Source organism: Primulina eburnea, chromosome 10 (assembly GCF_022965805.1).
Source record: "Primulina eburnea isolate SZY01 chromosome 10, ASM2296580v1, whole genome shotgun sequence".
Classification (NCBI taxonomy): Eukaryota; Viridiplantae; Streptophyta; class Magnoliopsida; order Lamiales; family Gesneriaceae; genus Primulina; species Primulina eburnea.
Genome location: NC_133110.1, coordinates 38,631,714 through 38,652,766, shown reverse-complemented (window position 1 = coordinate 38,652,766; position 21,053 = coordinate 38,631,714). Strand labels below are relative to the sequence as shown.

The 21,053-nt window shown below is 36.1% G+C and overlaps 1 protein-coding gene across 1 annotated transcript; it reads right to left on the bottom strand.

Annotated features, from left to right (window-relative positions):
* Positions 1-14,658: 14,658 nt before the first annotated feature.
* On the bottom strand, positions 14,659-20,523 carry LOC140802930 (uncharacterized). The gene is made up of 6 exons (XM_073158539.1): positions 19,137-20,523; positions 18,104-18,414; positions 17,575-18,009; positions 17,086-17,463; positions 16,471-16,977; positions 14,659-14,760 (listed from the first exon to the last, which is right to left on the bottom strand). The coding sequence occupies exons 1-6, from the start codon at positions 20,521-20,523 to the stop codon at positions 14,659-14,661; spliced, it is 3,120 nt and encodes a 1,039-aa protein (XP_073014640.1).
* Positions 20,524-21,053: the final 530 nt, after the last annotated feature.

Here is a 21,053-nt window from a genome sequence, read left to right as displayed (position 1 = left end):
GAAATCTATTACTTGTGAATATGATTATGATAGCATGTTTTATGATTTAGATTGTTTCTATACATGCTTACCATGTTTTATACTGGGATTTATTCTCACCGGAGTTATCCGGCTGTTGTCTTGTTTTGTATGTGTGCATGACAACAGGTGGGATAAGATCGGGGTCAGAAGATGACGATGAGAGAAGACGAGTTAGCGTGGTGATTCCGGACTTGTAGCAGATTTGGTTTATTACTTGAACTTAGTAATCGAACCTTAGACTTAGATTGTACAGTATTGTACTATTATACTGAAATGTATAATTATTATACTGATTTGTATAATAGATAGATGCCATTACCTTCCGCACTTTATTTCAAAAAGAAAAATTTTTAGACCCTGTTTTATCTTAATTGAAAATTAAATCCCAAAGATGATTAAGAAGATGATTAGCGTCCGGGTCCCTACAGTAGTGATATTTGAATAACAATGTGAAAATAAGAGGATAAATATAATTGATAGAAAAAGTTAGATATTTGTAACATCTATGCATAATTCAAGTCAATTAAGTAAAATGTGTAACATTTATTTACCATTTAACTCATTAACTTGCATAAATAATAAGTTGATTTCAGTTATTAATCGAAGTAAATGAATCCCCATTTACAAAAATGGTAGAAAATTAATTTTTTTTAGTTCACTTCTTTAAATAAATATATTTTGGACATAAAAGGGGTGAATAAATAATTTTTTTAGTTTATTTTCAATTTTTATGCTAAATATATATATTTTTTCTCAAAATACAATTCATGTTCATGGGCTTTCTTTAGTTAATATCATGTTTTACAGATTTTTTTTGTTTATTTTCAATTTATATATATAGTTTTGATATGCTGCATACCTACCGTGACACCTATGTGAGCATCGATGATGTGTCACTCACCTATTGGATGCGAAATTTTTCTATATTTCATCACATCCAATGGGTGAGTGACACCTCATCGATGCTCACATAGGTGTGCACGGTAGGTGTGCAGCATATCAAAACAATACACATATATATATATATTCTCAAAATACAATTTATGTTCATAGGCTTTCTTTAGCTAATATCATGTTTTATTATTTCTTTATATAACTCATTGACTAACAAAATGCAGGTTTTTGAAAGATTTCGAATTTACGATATTAATGTAGTTATAGTTTAGAGTATAACCTATTATGAACAATTGTTGTCACATATTTTTAGTTATTCCAAGAATTGTAATTAAGTATTATTTTATATTTTCAAGATGTGTTTTTAAATTCAGGAGCATATTTATCAATTAATTGATGCTATTGGTAGAAAAATATCAACATCATATATCAAAATATTTTATTACACTCGTATATTTATTTATTAACTATTAATTAAAATTCATTCATATCATTCTATGTACACTCTTATATTGCTTTAATTAATTCAAATCCATTAATTTAAATTTTGTTATATATAATATGGATTCAATGTTGGTACATCATATCCTCGCACCTCAGACGCAACGGAAGTTTAAAATTTTGTGTTTCGACAATCGAAACGTTGCTTGGGCGTCGTGTGTTTAAAATTTCATTCATAGAGAGTTTAGAATTTTACCTTTGCGTATAGAATGCTGAACTCCAAACTATTCCGGTGTTAGATGGAAATAACCCTTCTTGTAACTCCTTACGAGCGGATCTTCAACATGATCGTCTAATTAGGTCCACGATCGAAGGCCGTCTTTTTCGCTTGGATTACACTAGAAATCGTAAGAGATTTGTGCGTTGAGACCGTGGTCTCCGAATTTCCAAAATCCGCCGACATTGTAGCGACAATGGCGCGGCCGTGGAAGGAAGGAAGTGGCCGAAAATTTGTTCACCAAGTCTTGTGATGCCCGAGACTTTATTTTCAAAAGTGGGAAGGTTTTGTAAATTTTCGTGCTTATTGATTCTTAATCAATAATTAAGCAAATCTAATTTGTTTTTGTGGCCAAAAATTTCTTCCAACAATCTAAAGTGCTGGCTGAAATTTTCTTTGAGGTGGATGGAATATTTTTTTTGTTTTTGGTGGACTCAAATTCTCTCTATTATTATGACCCCTCATGATGTATATATAAAGTGAGACTCTTAATCTAATTGGGAATCTCTCTCCTACAAAGACTCCTGGTCTTTGTGGTACTAGAACTCTATATTAATTATATTTTAATTTCCATATTATTAATATAATATATTAACAAAATTTTAATAATACATGATATATTAATATTATATATACACATATTTTATATCACCATATAAAATATGTGTGTGTGTGTGTTTTATTTAATTTATATAATTAACTCATTAGTTAATATAATTTTTAGACTCCTCTAAACATTTTCGAGAATTTGTACATGTTAGTAGTTACCACTACTAGTACAACCATTTAATCAGTAAATTCTAAATTCACAAAATAAATTATTCCGAACTCATTATAACCACAATCGATGCTCCGGAGCGGGAGCGGGAACGCCGATGTATCAAGGATACAAGTTTTGTTCATATAATGAAAAATAAAAATTTAGAAGATCGAAATTTTCACTTACCATATTGGGCGACCGCTAGTTTAGTGAACTTCTTCACAAAACAAGCAGCTCCACTCCCCTTCCTTAATTAGCATTAAGCTAACTTCCACTTCTTTCGTCTTATGGAATCAGCTCGTAAAATCTTTTATAAGTATCCCGTCCCATCGGATCATGATAAGAGCATCTAGTAGTATCGCTCCATGATCCCCTAGGTATCACTGATAGTACCTGCAAGAACTTTTAATCATGGTTAGCGCACAGTAAAGAAACGTTCACTACTTTTTATCTTTAAAATCCTACTAATTTTTTTTGAAACATAATTTTCAAAACTTACTAATTAAATTAACTCAACGTTTCCATAGATCCAAAATAAATTAACTTCCAAAAATATTTTAATGCATAAAATCCCTAACTCGATAATTAATCAAAAATCATACGTCGATCTTTTTCAAGATCAACCCTAATCTTTAACAAAATCTTTGTTTCAAAACTTTAACTATCATCTAGTACGAAAAATAAATGTCCCACGGGAGTGTACTGGCAGACTCGATTCACTCAAGCGTCAGCGCCTCCCTCAATAACATCCTCACCTATAACATTCAAATCTAGCGAGTCTAATGACTCAGCACATCCTAAAATTGAGTTACAAATAAAACATATACATGCACATGCACATGAATCATATTTTTATTAAAAATAAGCTTGTAATCGTAAATTGTAAAATCGTAAAAATCGTAAAGCTTTCCATCATATATTATTTTGGGTGAAGTTTGATCCTTAAATGTGACTAGCTGTAATCGTATCATGTGGTCGACTAATCAGTCTTAGCTCATCATTGAGCATGGGGACGGGCACTAGACACTGACGTAAAAATGGAAATATGATCGTTGGGCTCCCTCTAGGGCCTTCCCGTAAATGAGCTCTCTCTAGGGCCTTATCTTTCACGATATTCCCAATAATATCATATCATGTTTGTCACAATCAATTATCTCTCAAAATATTTTTCATTTTTATTTATAAAATATCACGACCTTCCAAAAATATCATTTTTAACAATAGAAATTACTCAGCTTTACCATAAACTATAAAATCTCACATTTTCATCATAAACATCTTAAAATATCATTTAGCATGCATTATGATCCCTCGGGACATTGCCAACCTTTTTCGTACTACCTAGGTGTAAAATGACCGTTTTGCCCTCGGTCTTAAAATTTCTCGATTTTGACTTTTTCTCACCTTTTGTTGATTCAAGCCTATCACAAATAATTATTTAAGCTTAAATTTGATTTTAAATATTTTTATTTAGTGTAAACTCGAAACTTTCGATTTATTTCCTTAATTACTAAATCGTGAAATATTTTAATCCCGAATTAATTTCAACTTGACATAATTTTCCCAAATTCAAACCATGACTTACCAAAACATCTCTAACCCCTCTAACACCTAGATTACACCCATATGATACCCCTTAAAACTCAACACCCCTAAACCCTAAACTTATAGGACTCCTCGACCCTTAAGGATAGCCCTCAACCATAAGCTAACTCTTCCCAAACTCTAGCCAGCCGCTGCCCAGCCTAGACCAGCCCCCCGACCAGACTCCCTAGAGACTCTACTGGACCACCTCGAGCCATTATAGATTTTAATTTGCATGTCAATGTGCTTAGGTTTTGGGCCTTTGAGTTTAGAAGAAACCGGGCCTATTAATCTTAGGTAAATTAGGTTCAATAACACTTATTTAATTGAAAAATAAAAGTTTATAAAAACTACTTTTCAAGAATAATACTTTTGGTCTTTTAAAAGTCTATCATTTTCCCAAAAACGGCTTCCCGGATAAAATAGAGCTCGGTTCGTAAAATAATTTGAACTCTACCATTTTTATAAAAATTTAATAATATTAACGAGCCTTGAAAATATTTATTGAAAAATATATATATTTTATCTTGATCGTCCCCGGTCTCATTTCTCCAACCTATTATCGAATATTCAGATAAAATCTATAGTTTTCATAAAATCATGTAATTAGACCCTCAATAATATAATATGCATTATGTAAGCATTTAAAATCGATTAAATAAAACAATTAAGCAATTTAAATTGTTTGTATGCATGTGGTTTACGTGTATTGACTTTTGGGTGTTACAAATCCACCACCCCTTTAATAAAAATTTTTCCTCGAAATTAATACTTACCGAATAATTTGGGGTAGTGACTCCTCATCTCTGACTCAGTCTCTCAAGTGGCTTCTTCCTCAGAGTGATTCAGCCACTTGATTTTGACCATTTTTATCGCTTTATTCCCTAGCCTACTTTTTTGACTGTCCAAGATTTGAGTAGGTCTCTCCTTGTAGGACAGGTTCGGGTAAGCTGTAGTGGCTCAAAATTTAGTACATGTGCAGGGTTTGACATGTACTTGCGGAGCATCGATACGTGGAAGTCATTATGAACTCCTGCAAGATTAGGTGGCAACGCCAGTCGATGTGCTAATGCTCTCACTCTTTCAAGTATCACAAATGACCCTATGAACCTTGGACTGAGTTTCCCTTTCTTGCCAAACCTCATAACACCTTTCATAGGTGCTATCTTAACAAACATGTGGTCACTTAATGCAAACTCGAGATCTCGTCTCCTTTGGTCCGCGTTACTTTTCTGTCGGCTCTGGGCAGTCTTCATTCTATCTCGAATCTTTTCGACCATTTCTGCGGTGTACTGAACTATCTTGGGTCCTAAAGTAGCTCTCTCTCCTGCCTCATCCCAAAGAATAGGTGACCTACATTTCCTTCCACAGAGTGCCTCATATGGAGCCATTCATATGGATGACTGATAACTGTTATTGTAAGTGAACTCTACTAGAGGTAGTTTCGGCTCCCAACTCCCCTGAAAATCAATCACAAAAGCTCGGAATATATCGTTTCAAATCTAAATGACTCTCTCAGACTGAATGTCTGTTTGAGGATGAAATGTGGTGCTGGACAGTATCTTAGTCCCCAATGCTGCATGTAGACTCTTCCAAAATTATGAAGTGACATGTGTGTCTCTGTCCGACACTATAGACACTAGAATCCCATGCATTCTAACTATCTCTCGAATATATAGCTCTACATACTGTGTCACAGAAAAACTTGTCTTAACAGATAGAAAATGTGTTGAATTAGTAAGACGATCCACTTTACCCATATGTCATTGAATCCTTTCACTGTCTTTGGGAAGCCTACCACGAAGTCCATAGTAATATTCTCTCACTTCCACTCGACTTTCATTCGAGAATGGGAAGTGGTCGAGCATTCCCGCTGGTCTTTGATGCTCTGCCTTCACTTGTTGACAAGTCAAGCATTCGGATACAAATCGCATAACATCTCTGTTCATCCCCGGTCACCGATATAAAAGTTGTAAGTCCTTGTACATCTTCGTGCTCCTGGGGTGTATATAATAAGGGGTACTGTCAGCCTCTGTCATGATGTCAACTCTAAGTGAATATCCACTTGGATACCATAATCGACCTCGATACCTAACAATGTCATCCTCGACTGAATACAACATGTTGCCCTTCGATTCATCTCGTTGTCTCCATTTCTGCAACTGTTCATCATTAGACTGTCGTGCTCAAATCCTATCTCGTAGAGTAGACTGTACTATCAAGGTCGCGAGATTAGGGGCGTTTTCCCTAGCAAAAACTTCAAGATCAAACCACATAATTTCCACTATGATACCCATAAATTATTAATTTGACAATTTCACCTCCTCATCAAAAATCGCCAATACCCATATTTCTCGTTGCTTGCATATCTGTCTAAGTTCCTCAATCGCAATTCCTTATGTAACCTTTAATTGGTAATTTACTTGCCGACTACACCCAATTAGAACATTTTTGTCTTTCGGAAAATTGCGACCTAAATTCCGAAGTTCTCAAATTATTCCATTAAACCTAAATTATCGCATTTCTACCCCCTCAAACTGTCAAATTTAATGAAAAACAACTCCAATAACTTTCAAAAATTGCTAAAATTACCTCATAATTCTCCTAAAATTTGCAATCAAGACCCAAAAATTCTCGAAATCTCCAATTTAGCCCCAAAATTTTTGCATTTTGGCCTTCCATGTTTTCAGACTCATACTCTAAGCTCTTATATTTTTGAATTATAGGAAAATCACCCTCAATATTTCTGAAAACTTTCAATTAAGTCCCTCAAATAATTATAATTTCGTACCTAAGTTCATGATTCCTAAAAATTTAACCCAAGACATCAACTTCAAAATTCTCTTCCTATACAATGTAGAATTCGAAACAAGCAATCCTAAATCATCAAGTTCGATTCGCCTCAACTTAATTTTAGGTAGTGCAAAATTTCGAAATACACAAAACCAAAATCTCCTCACATCTCTGAAGCTTAATTGAACACAAACAACATGAATTTAATTTAGAAAAAAATGCAAGTTCTAATTTTCTATATCAAAAAGTTATTAAAAAAAAATTCAGCATAAAAATTTAAAACAGTAAGACTCACATACTTGAGCCGTGACTTCTCGAACTTCTCGGAGTGACAGTGACACAACCCTTTCGGTATCCCTGGCTCTGATACAAACTAAAACGTCCACTACTTTTTATCTTTGAAATCCTACTAAATGTTTTCTTTGAAACATAATTTTTGAAACTTACTAATTAAATTAACTGAACGTTTCCATAAATCCAAAATAAATTAACTTCCAAAAATATTTAATTGAATAAAATCCATAACTCCATAATTAACCAAAAATCCTACGTTGACCTTTTTTAAGATCAACCCTAACATCAAAATAAAGCATAAAATCTCAAATAATCTTTAACAAAATTTTTGTTTCAATACTTCAACTATCATCTAGTGCGGAAAAATAAATGTCCCTCGGGAGTATACTGCCAGACTCGATCTACTCAAATGTCAGTGCCTCCCTCAATAACATCATCACCCGCAACATTCAAATCTAGTGACTCTAATGACTCAGCATGTCCTAAACATGAGTAACAAATAATATATATGCATGCACATACATGAAAATCATATTTTTATTAAAAATAAGCTTGTAATCGTAAATTCGTAAATCTTTCCATCATATATCATTTTGAGTGAATTTTGATCATGGAATGTGACTAGCTATAATCGTATCATGTGGTCACTGATCAGTATTAGTTCACCATTGCGCATGAGGACGGACACTAGGCACCGACGTAAAAATGGAAATACGCTCGTTGAGCTCCCTCTGGGGCCTTCTCCCTTACGATATTACTAATCATATCGTATAATATCACTTAATGTTTGTCACAATTGATTCACACCCTTTAAAATATTTTTCTTTTTTATTTATAAACATCATAAAATATCATTTATCATGTGTTATGATCTCTCGGGACACTGTCAATCTTTTTCGTACTACCTAGGTGTAAAATGAATGTTTTGCCCCTGAACTTAAAATTTCTCGATTTTGAATTTTTCTCACATTTATTGACTCGATCCTATTCCAAATAATTATTTAAGCTTAAATTTGATTTTATTATTTTTATTTAGTGTAAACTCAAGACTTTCGATTTATTTTCTTAATTACTAAATCGTGAAGTATTTTAATCTCGAAATAATTCCAAACTTAACGTAATTTTTCCAAATTCAAACCATGACTTACCAAAACATCTCTAACCCCTCTAACACCTAAATTACACCCATATGAGCCCTCTTAAAACTCAGCACCCCTATAAACCTATAGGACTCCTCGACCCCTAAGGATCGCCCTCAACCACAAGCTAACTCTTCTCAAAGTCGAGCCAGCCGCTGCCCAGCCTAGACCAGCCCCCCGACTAGACCGCCTAGGGACTCTACTGGACCACCTCGAGCCATCTTACATGCTTCATGATGCTCAGCCAACGCGACACAGCCCCTTGTGCTCTCATCCTCTTAGCCGCGGCCTTCCTTACATTCTTAGGAGTCTAGCCATGCTAGGACTCCTCCTACTCTCCAACCACCGACCTCACCCCCACCTAGCCATCCATGGACCAGCCTATCCAGCCCCACAATGCCGCACCCTCTCTTGTAACACACCAGCTGTGCGCGCCCATGGTGAGGAGTCTTAGTGTTGGTTGACTCCTCTTTCCTTCCTACTGCTGCAAACACAATATTCTCAATGATCTGCAATAGCTCGTGTTCTAAGAATGAATACATCGATGAATTAGATCGAGTTTGGTTCGCACCAAGTGAAAAATACTCGAAATAATTCTTCGTTAAGAAAACTGATCAGGTAAAGCTTTTAACTTGTGCAACTGATTAACTGAACAATAAGGAGGATCAGTTCGGCCTTCTATCAGTTCAATTATAGATAGAACTGAACTGATATCAGATGTACAGATCAAAGCAGTTTGAAAACAATAGTTAAACAGTTAAGAACAAAAGATATGTTTAAAAATGTTCGGAGACTTCATCTGCTCTTACGTAACCCTTTCTACCACCTCGGGTAGGTTCCACTAGAAGACTTTGATTCATACAACCACTTGTACAAACTCACCCAACTTAGGACTTACACAACTGCCTATCTGAACTCCTAGTCTAGACGGAAGGCAACACCTTCCAGCCAACACTTGTTTAATGTCTATGTGTCAAAGACTACATACACAAGTTTTACGTCTTTGCGCAAGACTCACTCAGCTAAACAATAAGCTCAACTCTCTGCATATGTGAGTGATGTGTGTGCGTGTGTGAGAAATTATCTATAATTACAACATAAAAGCGTTCTTACACACTGAGGGAATTGTGCTTGTAATATAAGTTGATAACACGTTGGAGAGTTCCTTAAAATCTAGGCTAATTGCTTCTTCAAAGCTGATGTATCTTTAGGCGTGCCCTCTCTTGATTTTCTTTCACACACTCTATGTATTGATGGTCTTGATGTGAGAACCCAAATTCCCAACAGTAGCTAGCAAATTTCAGAAGCTAACAATTCCAGCAGCAACTAATATTCCAGAAGCTGGTAGTTTTCCAGCAGACAGAATTCCAGCAGATAGAATCGAGCAGCAGAAGAGTTCAGTAGCGCGAGATTCGAGCAAACAATTACTGATTCAGCTTATGACTTGTAACTAAAGCATTTAACATGGAATAAAGGCTGTTAACGGCACATCATGACAGGTTATGGACATTAATTGGGAGGCTAATAGTCAGGATTTCACCTATAAATAACACCCTCAAATCTCTGAATTGGTGTTACACAAATCTTGAATATCAATTGAAAATTTGAGTTAAGAGAGTGACTTTGTTCAAACAGTAAAATCCACTAGCGAGAGCAAGCAGATTTCCAGAATTCAACCGAAACTTTCTGGCAAAATATTGTAAGTGGGCTTGTGTATAAATATCTTGAAAACCGTTTGATGACTTCTGTTTTGAAGCAAAGTATTTGTATGTTTGATTTCTGATATCTGATTTTTGAAGCACTGAAACATAGTGAACAAATGGTAAGAATATATATTTTGAACATTACTGAATTTTGATTACTGATTACTGGCCTCACCCATTAGAGGAGAGAACATATAGGAGACTCATATCAGTTTAGCCATGAAATTCATAAACATGCTTAGTTCTTATTTAATAAATTTCTGATTTCTGTTCTGAATACTGATTCCTGTTCTGAAAATAAGAGTTCCTGTATATTATTTGTATAACTGTTTCTGTTGAAAATGGTTTCGAAAACTTGGAGTTATTCCCGCCCCCGCTTATTGAGTGACAACCATATCACTTGCACATTAAACCCATCTCAGATAAGAACGGGGAAGAAATGTTAGAAGAAGAAGAGCAGATTCAGTTTTGGGGCTGGTGAAGAAGACTGTTATTTCTCAGTTCTGATTATATTTTATGTTTTCCGCTGCATCTGTTAATACGTTATTATATTTGGTTTTACATTTCCGCTGTAAAACATTAGTTATTTGACTTTGTATCAGACAATGAATATTCAGTATTATGAATAAAATACTGGTTTCTGAATTTTGTACTTCTGAGACTTGTTTTCGAATGTAAATTTGAGAGCAACGCCGGTGTCGACCAACCCCGTCCTTGGGGCGTGACATTGAAGTGGTATCAGAGCCGACCTCTCCAAGTACGGTGTGGTTCGGGGACGAACCAAGCGGAAGCTGGTGGGCATGTAAGGCCTGGGGCGGAAGAGGGCGGGGGGTGATCGCCAGTGCCATGAGGTTGCACGGAAAATGAGCGGCTCATGGTAGGCTTCTAGGCGGAGGGAACATGAATGAACCGATCTTACACCGGAAGGAGAGAAATTCCAAAACTGTTCAGGTATGGGACTGTGCAGTTGAGGAGGGTTTAAAAGATTTGATTGGTACTACTCATATCAAGAAGGTGCGTCTTCTTTTCGGTAGCTCATCACATAAGAACTCTAAAGTGACGCGTGCTTGACTTGGGGCAATTTCGGGATGGGTGACCCCCCGGGAAATTTTCTAGGGTGCGTGTGAGTGAGGACATAAGCACGCTGAAAAGACCCATCTTGATACAGGTAGGACAGTCGTCGAATCTGGGGCGTTACGCTTGATCTTCCTATTTATAGAGGCAATGAATTCGTTCATCAAGACTTATCAAATATGTCTGTTACAGTTTGAATCTGTTCCTCGAAATATGCGTATGTACTATCCGACAGTCATTCTGGAACGTATTGACTTTAAGCTCTGCTGCAACTGTGTCATTGTCCTTTGATCGGACACTTTGATTTGTACCTTCGGGCAAAGCTGAATTCTACTTTAGATAAGTTGTCTTGTTCTGCAAACTGATCGGCTGCTAACTGACTCTGAACTGGTTCTTCGAATTAGTTCTCCAAACTGATCAACAACTAGTCTTCAGTTGGGTTGATAAAATCATTCGGCTCGTCAGTTGAACTGATTTCACTGTTCAGTTGAACTGGTCAGCCAGGCTCTTCATCAGTTGAACTCTTCATCGGCCAACAGGGATTCTAAAGGTCTTTTGCTGAACCACCTATCAGCTGGACAATCAGTTGAACTGATCTATGATATTTCAGTTAGGCTGGTTTGGTTTGGGCAATCAGTTGGCGCTTTCAGCTTGCGTCTCGATAGCTTCAGCTTTGGCTCGGTAACTGATCTCAGCTTTCTGCGCACTTAGGTAAATTTTTTAGAAACAAAATAGTAAGTTTTGTTAACATCATAATCAGAATTGCGAACATATAATGTTCCAACAATCTCCCCATTTTTTATGATCACAAAATTTGAGCAATTAAAGCGAAGAAAATAAAACCTTTAAACATTTAAGCAAAAAAAAAAAAAATCAGTTCAAGGGATAAAATATTTAAAGACTTTAAAAACAAAACTCCCCCTTATGAACTGATTTTTAAACTCCCCTTTAAAGACAATTCAGTTTTAAAATAAAAAACCTCCCCCTTAAAAACTGAATTAGAAAAGATTTTGAACAAAAGTGTTTCAGTTCGAGGATAAAATATTAAAACTATTTTAAACTACTGAAACAATTATGAAACTCCTTTTAAAACTGAGTTGAAGTTCCCTTTTAAGATAAATTTTATTAGCCATAGACATTCAAGTAGTTTAGGCAACATGTTAACTGGAAATAGCAGTTCAGTTACATTCAAACTAACTGGATGAACATGAAGTTTATTTAATAAAATAAGCATCCGTTATATTATACATTCAAGCATACCAATGTTTCTGAGGGAAATTGCTACTAAATTAGTAAATTTTAAACAACATCAAAAACCAGTCAGCTTTATACATAATAGAACTAAATATACCAACTATTTGTTTCCTTGAACACTTGAGATTCTGCATTGACCTTGAGTTCTTTTGTCAGAAGAGCAACTAAATGCTTTGGACTGATCTCTGTGCTGACAAACTGGTCTAGCTGATACAAACTAGACTCAATTGATGCTGAACCGCATTGATCATCTAGTTTGATATGATATGGCAGTGAAACAGCAGCATACTGCTAATGATTGAGCTTCATCCAACAGCTTTCAGCTGGCATTTGGGTTTCATCTTGTGATCAGTTGACCTGGTAGGCCGACAACTGAAATCTGATCTACCGATCAGTTTTGCTAACCTGCTGGCAGTCTGAAATCAGAATCCTGCAGGTTGATTAAAGCTTCAAAGTTCAGAGTCAAGAGAAGTGGCCACAATGTTAGTTGCAGAACCAATCCTCTCTACTATTTGCAATGAGCGTTAAATAAGCATTTTAAAATAGTTTTCAAAAAAATATAAAGTACTTTTAAATAGCATTTAATAAATATTTTTAACGAAAATAATTTTAAATCAATTTTCAAATGTTTTTCTTAGAACAGCTTGCTCTCATACTAATTGATAGGGTCGATTTTGGCACCATTTAAGGTGCTTCAAACACAATATTCTAAATGAGCTACAATAGCTCGTGTTATAAGAATGAACAAACCGATGAATTAGATCGAGTTTGGTTTACACACCAAGCGGAAAATACTAGAAATAATTTTTCATTAAGAAAATTGATCAGTTAAAGCTTTTAACTTGTGCAACTGATTAACTGAACAATAAGGAGGATCAGTTCGGCCTTCTATCAGTTCAGTTATGGACAAAACTGAACTGATATCAGCTGTACTGATCAAAACAGTTTAAAAACAATAGATAAACAGTTAAGAACACAAGATATATTTATAGATGTTCGGAGATTTCAATTACTCATATGTCACCCCTTCTACCACATCAGGGAGGTTCCACTAGAAGACTTTGAATCATATAATCACTTGTATACAATCACTTGTACAAACCCACTCAACTTAGGACTTACACAACTGCCTAACTGAACTCCTAGTTTAGACTGAATGCAGCACCTTCGAGCCAACACTTGTTTAACGTCTATGTGTCAAAGACTACATACACAAGTTTTACGTCTTTGTGCAAGACTCACTTAGCTAAAAAATAAGCTCATCTCTCTGTATATGTGAGTGATGTGTGTGCATGTTTGAGAACCGATCTATTAATACAACACAAAAGTGTTCTCACACGCTGAGGGAATTATACTTCTAATTTAAGCTGATAACACGTTGAAGTGTTTTCTCAAATCTGGGATAATTGATTCTTCAAAGCTGATGTATATTTAGACGTGCCCTCTCTTGATTTTCTTTCACACACTCTATGTGTTGATGGTCTTGATCTTCCTATTTATAGAGGCAATGAATAAGTTCATCAAGACTCATCAAATATTTTCGTTGCAGTTTGAATTCGATCCTCGAAATAGGTGTCTATACTATCTGACAGTCACTCTGGAACGTATTGAATTTAAGCTCTGCTGCAACTGCGTCATTGTCCTTTGATCGAACACTTTGAGTTGTACCTTTGCGCAAAGATGGATTCCACTTTAGATAAGCTGTCTTGTTCTATAAAATGATCGGCTGCAAACTGATACCCTGATTTGGTTCTTCAAACTGGTTCTCCAAAATGATCTGCAACTGGTCTTCAGTTGGGCTGAAGAATTCATTCGTCTCGTTATTTGAACTGATTTCACTGTTTCAGTTGAACTGGTCAGCTGGGCTGTTCATCAGTTGAACTCTTCATTAGCTGGCCAGGCATCTGAAGGTTTTCTGCTAAACCACCTATCAGCTTAAAAATCACTTGAATTGATCTATGATATTTCAGTTAGGTTGATTTGGTTTGGGCAATCAGCACTTTCAGTTTGCGTCTCGATAGCTTCAGCTTTTGCTTGGCAACTGATCTCAGCTTTTAGCGCAGTTAGGTAAATTTGTTATAAACAAAATAACAAGTTTTTTTTTACATCAAAATCAGGATTGCGAACATGAAATGTTCCAACACAACCACTCCTGGATTCCTCCTAGCCCCTAGATGAAGCCAACATGGGACCGTGTGAAACAACCCCCACTCCCATGAAATTTAAATTAAGTAAATAACATACGCGGAACCCTTAACATTTAAAAGGGAAAGTACCATATACCATTGCATCAAAACCATTTTCAATAACTAATGTACATGATCATTCACAATATATTATCCATAACATAACCAAAAGCCAACAAAAACCTTTCCTTCCATTCATTCATCCAAACTACATGACATTTTAAAACTTTACATATGTTCACTCCACAATTTGAAGTGACAAAACCAAAAAAAATCTCTCCCTTGGCCTCTTATATGACTTCTCCCGCTTCGAACAATGCATTTCAGTCCTTTTTATCACCTGCATCACATGACATTAAATGGAATGAGAATAAAACTCAGTAAGTGATAAGCTGTACATAGCAATTACATATACATAGCTTTGGCTTGGGTTATGACTATGGCAATGGCGATAAAGAATGAATCATAAATCTCAAATCAATGTAAAGGGTATCATATCATGAATTAAAGGAAGGAAATGACAGTTCTGTGACATGTGACCTGTGGCAAGTATCTCTTTGATATGAATATCAAAACTGTGAGAGATACTTCATAATCATGTGATTGGCCAATGACATGCATGAATTACTATCATTCATTGGCTTTAATCATAGGAAATCTCATTGAGGCATTACATCAAACACTTGGTAGGAACAATGAGTTACTAGCTCCTTTGTCAATGAATTCCATAGTAATATTTGAACAATGAATATATATAACAATATACATATCAATTATATGTCAATGGGAGGAGCTAGCTAGCAATAACATGGCTTGATACATATATAAATCACGTGAGCACAAGGAAAAGCTTTCACTTACAACCCACAAACACTTGGTTGATATAGTATCTTGAAGCGATCCCTACAATCATAACACAACAATAACCATATATCATCGCCAATAACTCAAGGATTCAAATAACCCAACTTAACTCTTCAAACTCCTAAAACAATATAGAAATCTTACCTTGTAGCTTAAAGTCTAAGGTAGGAGACACTAAAAATTCTACTAGAACCCTTGAATTTGAAGTAGAGAATGAAGGGAAGAAAATTTTTGAAAGGAGAAGGCAAGAAACGATGGAAGAGAAAGATAGAAATGAGAAGTGAGTAAAAGGGTTTAGAATTATGTTTAAAAGCCTTCAAATACACAAAAAACGTAATTTCTATGCCATAGACACGGACCCCGTGCCCCCATCCATGTAAAAGTCCGTGTACACTCGGGAAATCACTCATTTTTCATGGCAAGACCCGGACCCCGTGTAGGGATCCGTGTACCCACTGCCAGGGGCCAAAACTGCAATTTTCTTGTGAATTAGCCAAAGTGGTAAACATGAGAGTTGTAGCCCTATGTCTTTTCTTGAATCTCCAACTAGTTTCAGGTCATTTGGAGGTCTGATTAAAAATTTATGCCCATTCTCCCAACATGTGTCAGTGCAGAAACAACGAAACACACGACACACTTCGAGCCACTTTTGGCTCGTCTTCCCTAATGAATTGATTAAAACTCAAACATGAAAGTTATAGCCTTATATCTTATCTTTCTAATGGAAGTGGAGGATCAATATACAAAACATTATATTAAAAACCACAACTACTGTCACATTTGTCATACCATTTCTGTACTTCCATTTTCTATTTGGCTCATGATCAACTTTCTATTCTACCCATTCATTTCCATAATCATCACCAACTATGAACATAATACCAAAACAGAAACCATTTCAATAAAGATATCCATAACCAGTAACCATTCAACATAATCTCAACCAGTAAAGTATAAAACATGATCATAACAATAATAAACCATAAGGATTAACATGATAAAAGGTTGGGTTATTACAATCTCCCCTCCTTATAAAAATTTCGTCCCCAAAATTTGCTTACCATTGAATAAATTTGGGATAACGATGTTTCATTTCTTCCTTGGGTTCCCAAGTCGCCTCTTCAATCATATGATTCTGCCATAAAACTTTTACAATACCTATCTCTTTGTTTCTTAATACTTTTACCTTGCGATCAAGAATTTGAACCGGTACTTCTTCGTAGCTTAGGTTAGGTAAAAGATCTAATGATTCATGTCGAAGAACATGAAATGGATTGGGAAGATATTTACGTAGCATAGAAACGTGAAAGACATTGTGAACTCGATCCAAGTCTCGTGGCAATGCAAGACGATAGGCTATGTCTCCAATTTTGTCAAGGATTTCAAACGGTTCAATGTATCGAGGACTTAACTTACCTTTCTTGACAAAACGCATCACTCCTTTGAGAGGAGCTATTCTAATGAACGCATGATCACCAACCTCGAATGCCAAATGCCGTCGACGTACATCAGCGTAACTTTTCTGTCTAGACTGAGCAGTCTTCATTCGCTCTTGGATCAATGCCACAACATCTGCTGTTTGTTGAACCAACTCCGGGCCCAACATCTTCCTTTCACCTACTTCTTCCCAATATAAAGGAGATTGGCACTTTCTTCCGTACAGAGCTTCATAAGGTGCCATGCCAATTGAAGTCTGGTAGCTATTGTTATATGTAAATTCAACAAGAGGCAATTTGGAATCCCAACTTTCTGAGAAATCAATTGTACAAGCTCGTAACATATCTTCCAGAATTTGAATTACCCTTTCGGATTGTCCGTCACTCTGGCGATGATATGATGTGCTAAAGGCCAACTTGGTGCCCAAGGCTATGTGAAAACTCTTCCAGAACTTAGAATTAAACCTTAGGTCACGATCAGATACAATTGACAGAGGGATTCCATGAAGTCTTACAATTTCAGCTACATAGACTTCGACATATTGGTTCATTGTAAACATTATCTTGACTGGAAGAAAATGAGCCGACTTGGTTAACCGGTCAAAAATCACCCAAATGGAGTTGTAACCCTTTGGTGTTCTTGGAAATCCTGTTACGAAGTCCATGGTGATATGCTCCCATTTCCACGGAGGTATTGGGAGAGATTGCAAAGTTCCAGCAGGTCTTTGATGTTCAATCTTAACCTACTGACAGGTTAGACATTCAGAAATAAATAACATGATATCTTTCTTCATAACTGACCACCAATAAAGACGTCGAAGATCTTGAAACATTTTGGTACTGCTAGGATGAACTGAATATGGCGCTGTATGAGCTTCAATAAGTATATCTTTCCAAATGTCATCACCCCTAGGAACACAAATTCTACCTCGAAAGGTCAATAAACCATTATGATTCAGACCAAATTCAGAAACTCCTGTTAAATCATTTTTATTCTTCAACTCTAATAAATGAATATCCAATTGTTGCTCCTTTAAAATTCGATCAATTAGAGTAGAGCGAAGAACTAGTGCAGATAACTCATCTACTATACCTGGAGATACCAGAGTTATTTCGTTCCTTTGCAAATCGAGTAACAACGGTTTCTGAATCATGGAACCCAATAAATAACTGGATTTACGGCTTAGAGCATCCGCAACAACATTAGCCTTTCCAGGATGATAGCTATTGGTGCAATCATTGTATTTTACTAATTCCAACCACCTCCATGGCCTCATATTTAATTTTTTCTGTGAAAACATAACTTAAACTTTTGTGATCGGTAAAAATTTCACACTTCTCACCATATAAATAACGACACCAAATTTTTAAGGTGAAAACTACAGTCGCCAACTCCAAATCATGCGTGGGGTAATTCTTCTCGTATTCTTTTAGCTGACGAGAAGCATAAGCGATCACTTTCCCACGTTGCATCAACACAGCACCTAACCCCTGCTTTGAAGCATCTGTATACATAACAAAATCATCAGTACCACTAGGAAGTACTAATACAGGGGCAGAGGTTAACTTATCTTTCAATGTTTGAAATGCTTGTTGGCATTCTATGGTCCATTCAAATTTTATGGCCTTTCGTGTCAGGCTTGTCAACGGCAATGCTATTTTTGAGAAGTCTGCTATGAATCTTCGGTAATACCCTGCCAAACCAAAAAAAACTCCGTACCTCTGAAACTGTCTTTGGAATGGACCATTTCTTAATAGATTCAATCTTGGATGGATCGACTGATGTTCCTTCTTAAGACACAATATGTCCCAAAAACGCCACTTGCTCTAACCAGAACTCGCATTTCTTTAACTTCGCATATAATTGCTTCTCTCTCAATGTCTGTAATACGATCCTCAAATGCTCACTATGAAGTTCTCGTGTTTTAGAATATATCAAAATGTCGTCAATAAACACCATCACAAAAGTATCCAAATATGGCTTAAAGACACGATTCATCAAATCCATAAATATTGAAGGAGCATTAGTTAATCCAAACGACATCACCAAAAATTCATAATGGTCATATCTCGTTCTAAAAGCAGTCTTGGGTATGTCCTCCATCTCACTTTCAATTGATGATATCCAGATTGAAGATCGATTTTTGAAAACACGGTGGCCCCTTGCAATTGATCAAAAAGATCATCGATTCAAGGTAAAGGATATTTGTTTTAAATAGTTACCTTGTTGAGTTCACGATAATCAATCCATAACCTCAACGATCCATCTTTCTTTTTCACGAACAAAACCGGAGCTCCCCATGGCGAGGAACTAGGACGAATGAATCCTTTATCTAATAACTTATGTAATTGATTCTTCAATTCTTTCATCTCAGTTGGTGCCATTCTGTACGGAGTTTTAGAAATTGGGTTGTACCTGGACTCAATTCAATAACAAACTCTACCTCTCGATCAGGAGGTAAGCCAGGCACATCATCAGCAAATATATCAGGATACTCCTGAACTACATCAATATTCTGAATTTGCACATTACTGACCATATTCAGATCTGATACTAAGGCCAGAAAACCAGTACAACCCTTATTCAATAATTTCGTAGCTTGGAGACAAGAAATAAGGAGAATACTTAGTGAAGAACCTAGCCCAACAAATTCATCACCCTCATGATCATTAGTTAAAAACCTCACGGTCTTTTCCACACAGTCAATCACGGCACGATAAGCGTATAACCAATCCATACCCAAAATAACATCGAAAGAAACCATCAGAATTACAATAAAATCAGCATACAACAATCTCGAACCTATCTGTACTAGACATACCTTATGAATACTTGTAGGACAAATTTCATCACCAGAAGACAACATAATATTGAATTGTAAAGGCATGATAGTAGGCTCACGAGATAAGGAGTGCATAAATACTTCAGACATAAAGGAATGAGTTGCACCATTATCAATCAATGTAATTGCTTCCTTGCCAGATATTAGAATATTACTTGATATGACAGACGAATCAGGATTGGCTCTTTTTTTTGTCATCGTAAAGATTCTGCCTTGAACTTTTCCTTTATCAGAGGAGAGAGGACATTTTTGTGCGGTATGCCCCATTTCTTTGCACCTATAACATCGGCCACTTCCAACCAGACACACCTTAGGGCATAACGACCGCTCCACATCGGAAGAAGGCACAGAAGTTTTATTGCGTTGCTCAATTTTTCCTTTTCCTTTGTAACCACCTCGAGTATCAGCACTTGTCCCTTGCCCTCTAGTTTGAAAATCTTGCCTTCTTAATTGCCGCTCCTTTCCAATTTCTTGTTCACCGTGCTCGGCAAGTAAGGCTCTTTCAACGATATCTTGATAAGTGATCACTTTTTCCATATGCACGTCCCTTCGAATTTCCGGTTTCAACCCAAGAAGGAAATATTCTCCTTTGTCTTTATCATTTTCAGCAATAAATGGAACAAACACGCATCCTCCTTCAATTTTCAAGGTATATTCAGCAACAAACAAGGAATCTTGTCTCAATTCAAGAAACTCTTTAACCTTATTCGCTTTAACTTCTTTTGAAAAATACTTGGCATAAAATACCTCTTTGAATTCATTCCATTTTAACTCACTGACATTAACAGTCACTTTAGTAGCTTCCCACCAGATGCGGGCAGATTTCACTAGCATAAACACAGTACATCTCACTCTATCTCGATCAGTGAACTTCAGATAGTCAAATATAGCCTCCAAATATTTAACCCATTCAAGAGCTACGAGTGGATCGGCACCACTGACAAATTCGGGAGGGTTCATTCGCCTGAATAATTCATAAGAACTACCTTCTATGCTTTCCACTCTACTCTGTCCTCTTTCTTGACCATGACCCTGGGTTGAGGTATGCAGGCTCAACAACTGTTGAATTTGTTCACCATGAACTTTCGCCTGTTCTTGTATTAATTTACTGAATTCATCTACAACGTTGGTAGTCCTATCAGTGGTAGGGGTCCTATCATCCCCTTCAGTAACCTTTCATTTAGGAGGTATTTCCTACACATAAGCTCACTTTAACATAGATAGGAACAAAATACATCAGTAACAATAGAATAGGATCAACGCTCAATGTTAAAATCAATAGACGCATGATCGAAAATATACCGGATTGTCCTAGGTAGAAGAAGTCATATACGGTCCAAGAACTTTGGCTCTGATACTAATTGAAACAACCCCCACTCCCATGACATTTAAATTAAGTAAATAACATACGCGGAAGCCTTAACATTTAAAAGGGAAAGTACCATATATCATTACATAAAAACAATTTTCAATAACTAATGTACATGTTC

Coding starts and splice junctions, on each gene's coding strand:
- LOC140802930 (XM_073158539.1), bottom strand. CDS start 20,523: ATGAACCCTCCCGAATTTGTCAGTGGTGCCGATCCACTCGTAGCTCTT. Junction 16,978..17,085: donor GTGACGGACAATCCGAAAGG/GTAATTCAAATT, acceptor AATAGCTACCAG/ACTTCAATTGGCATGGCACC. Junction 14,761..16,470: donor TTCAAATTCTTGATCGCAAG/GTAAAAGTATTA, acceptor CATGTGATGCAG/GTGATAAAAAGGACTGAAAT.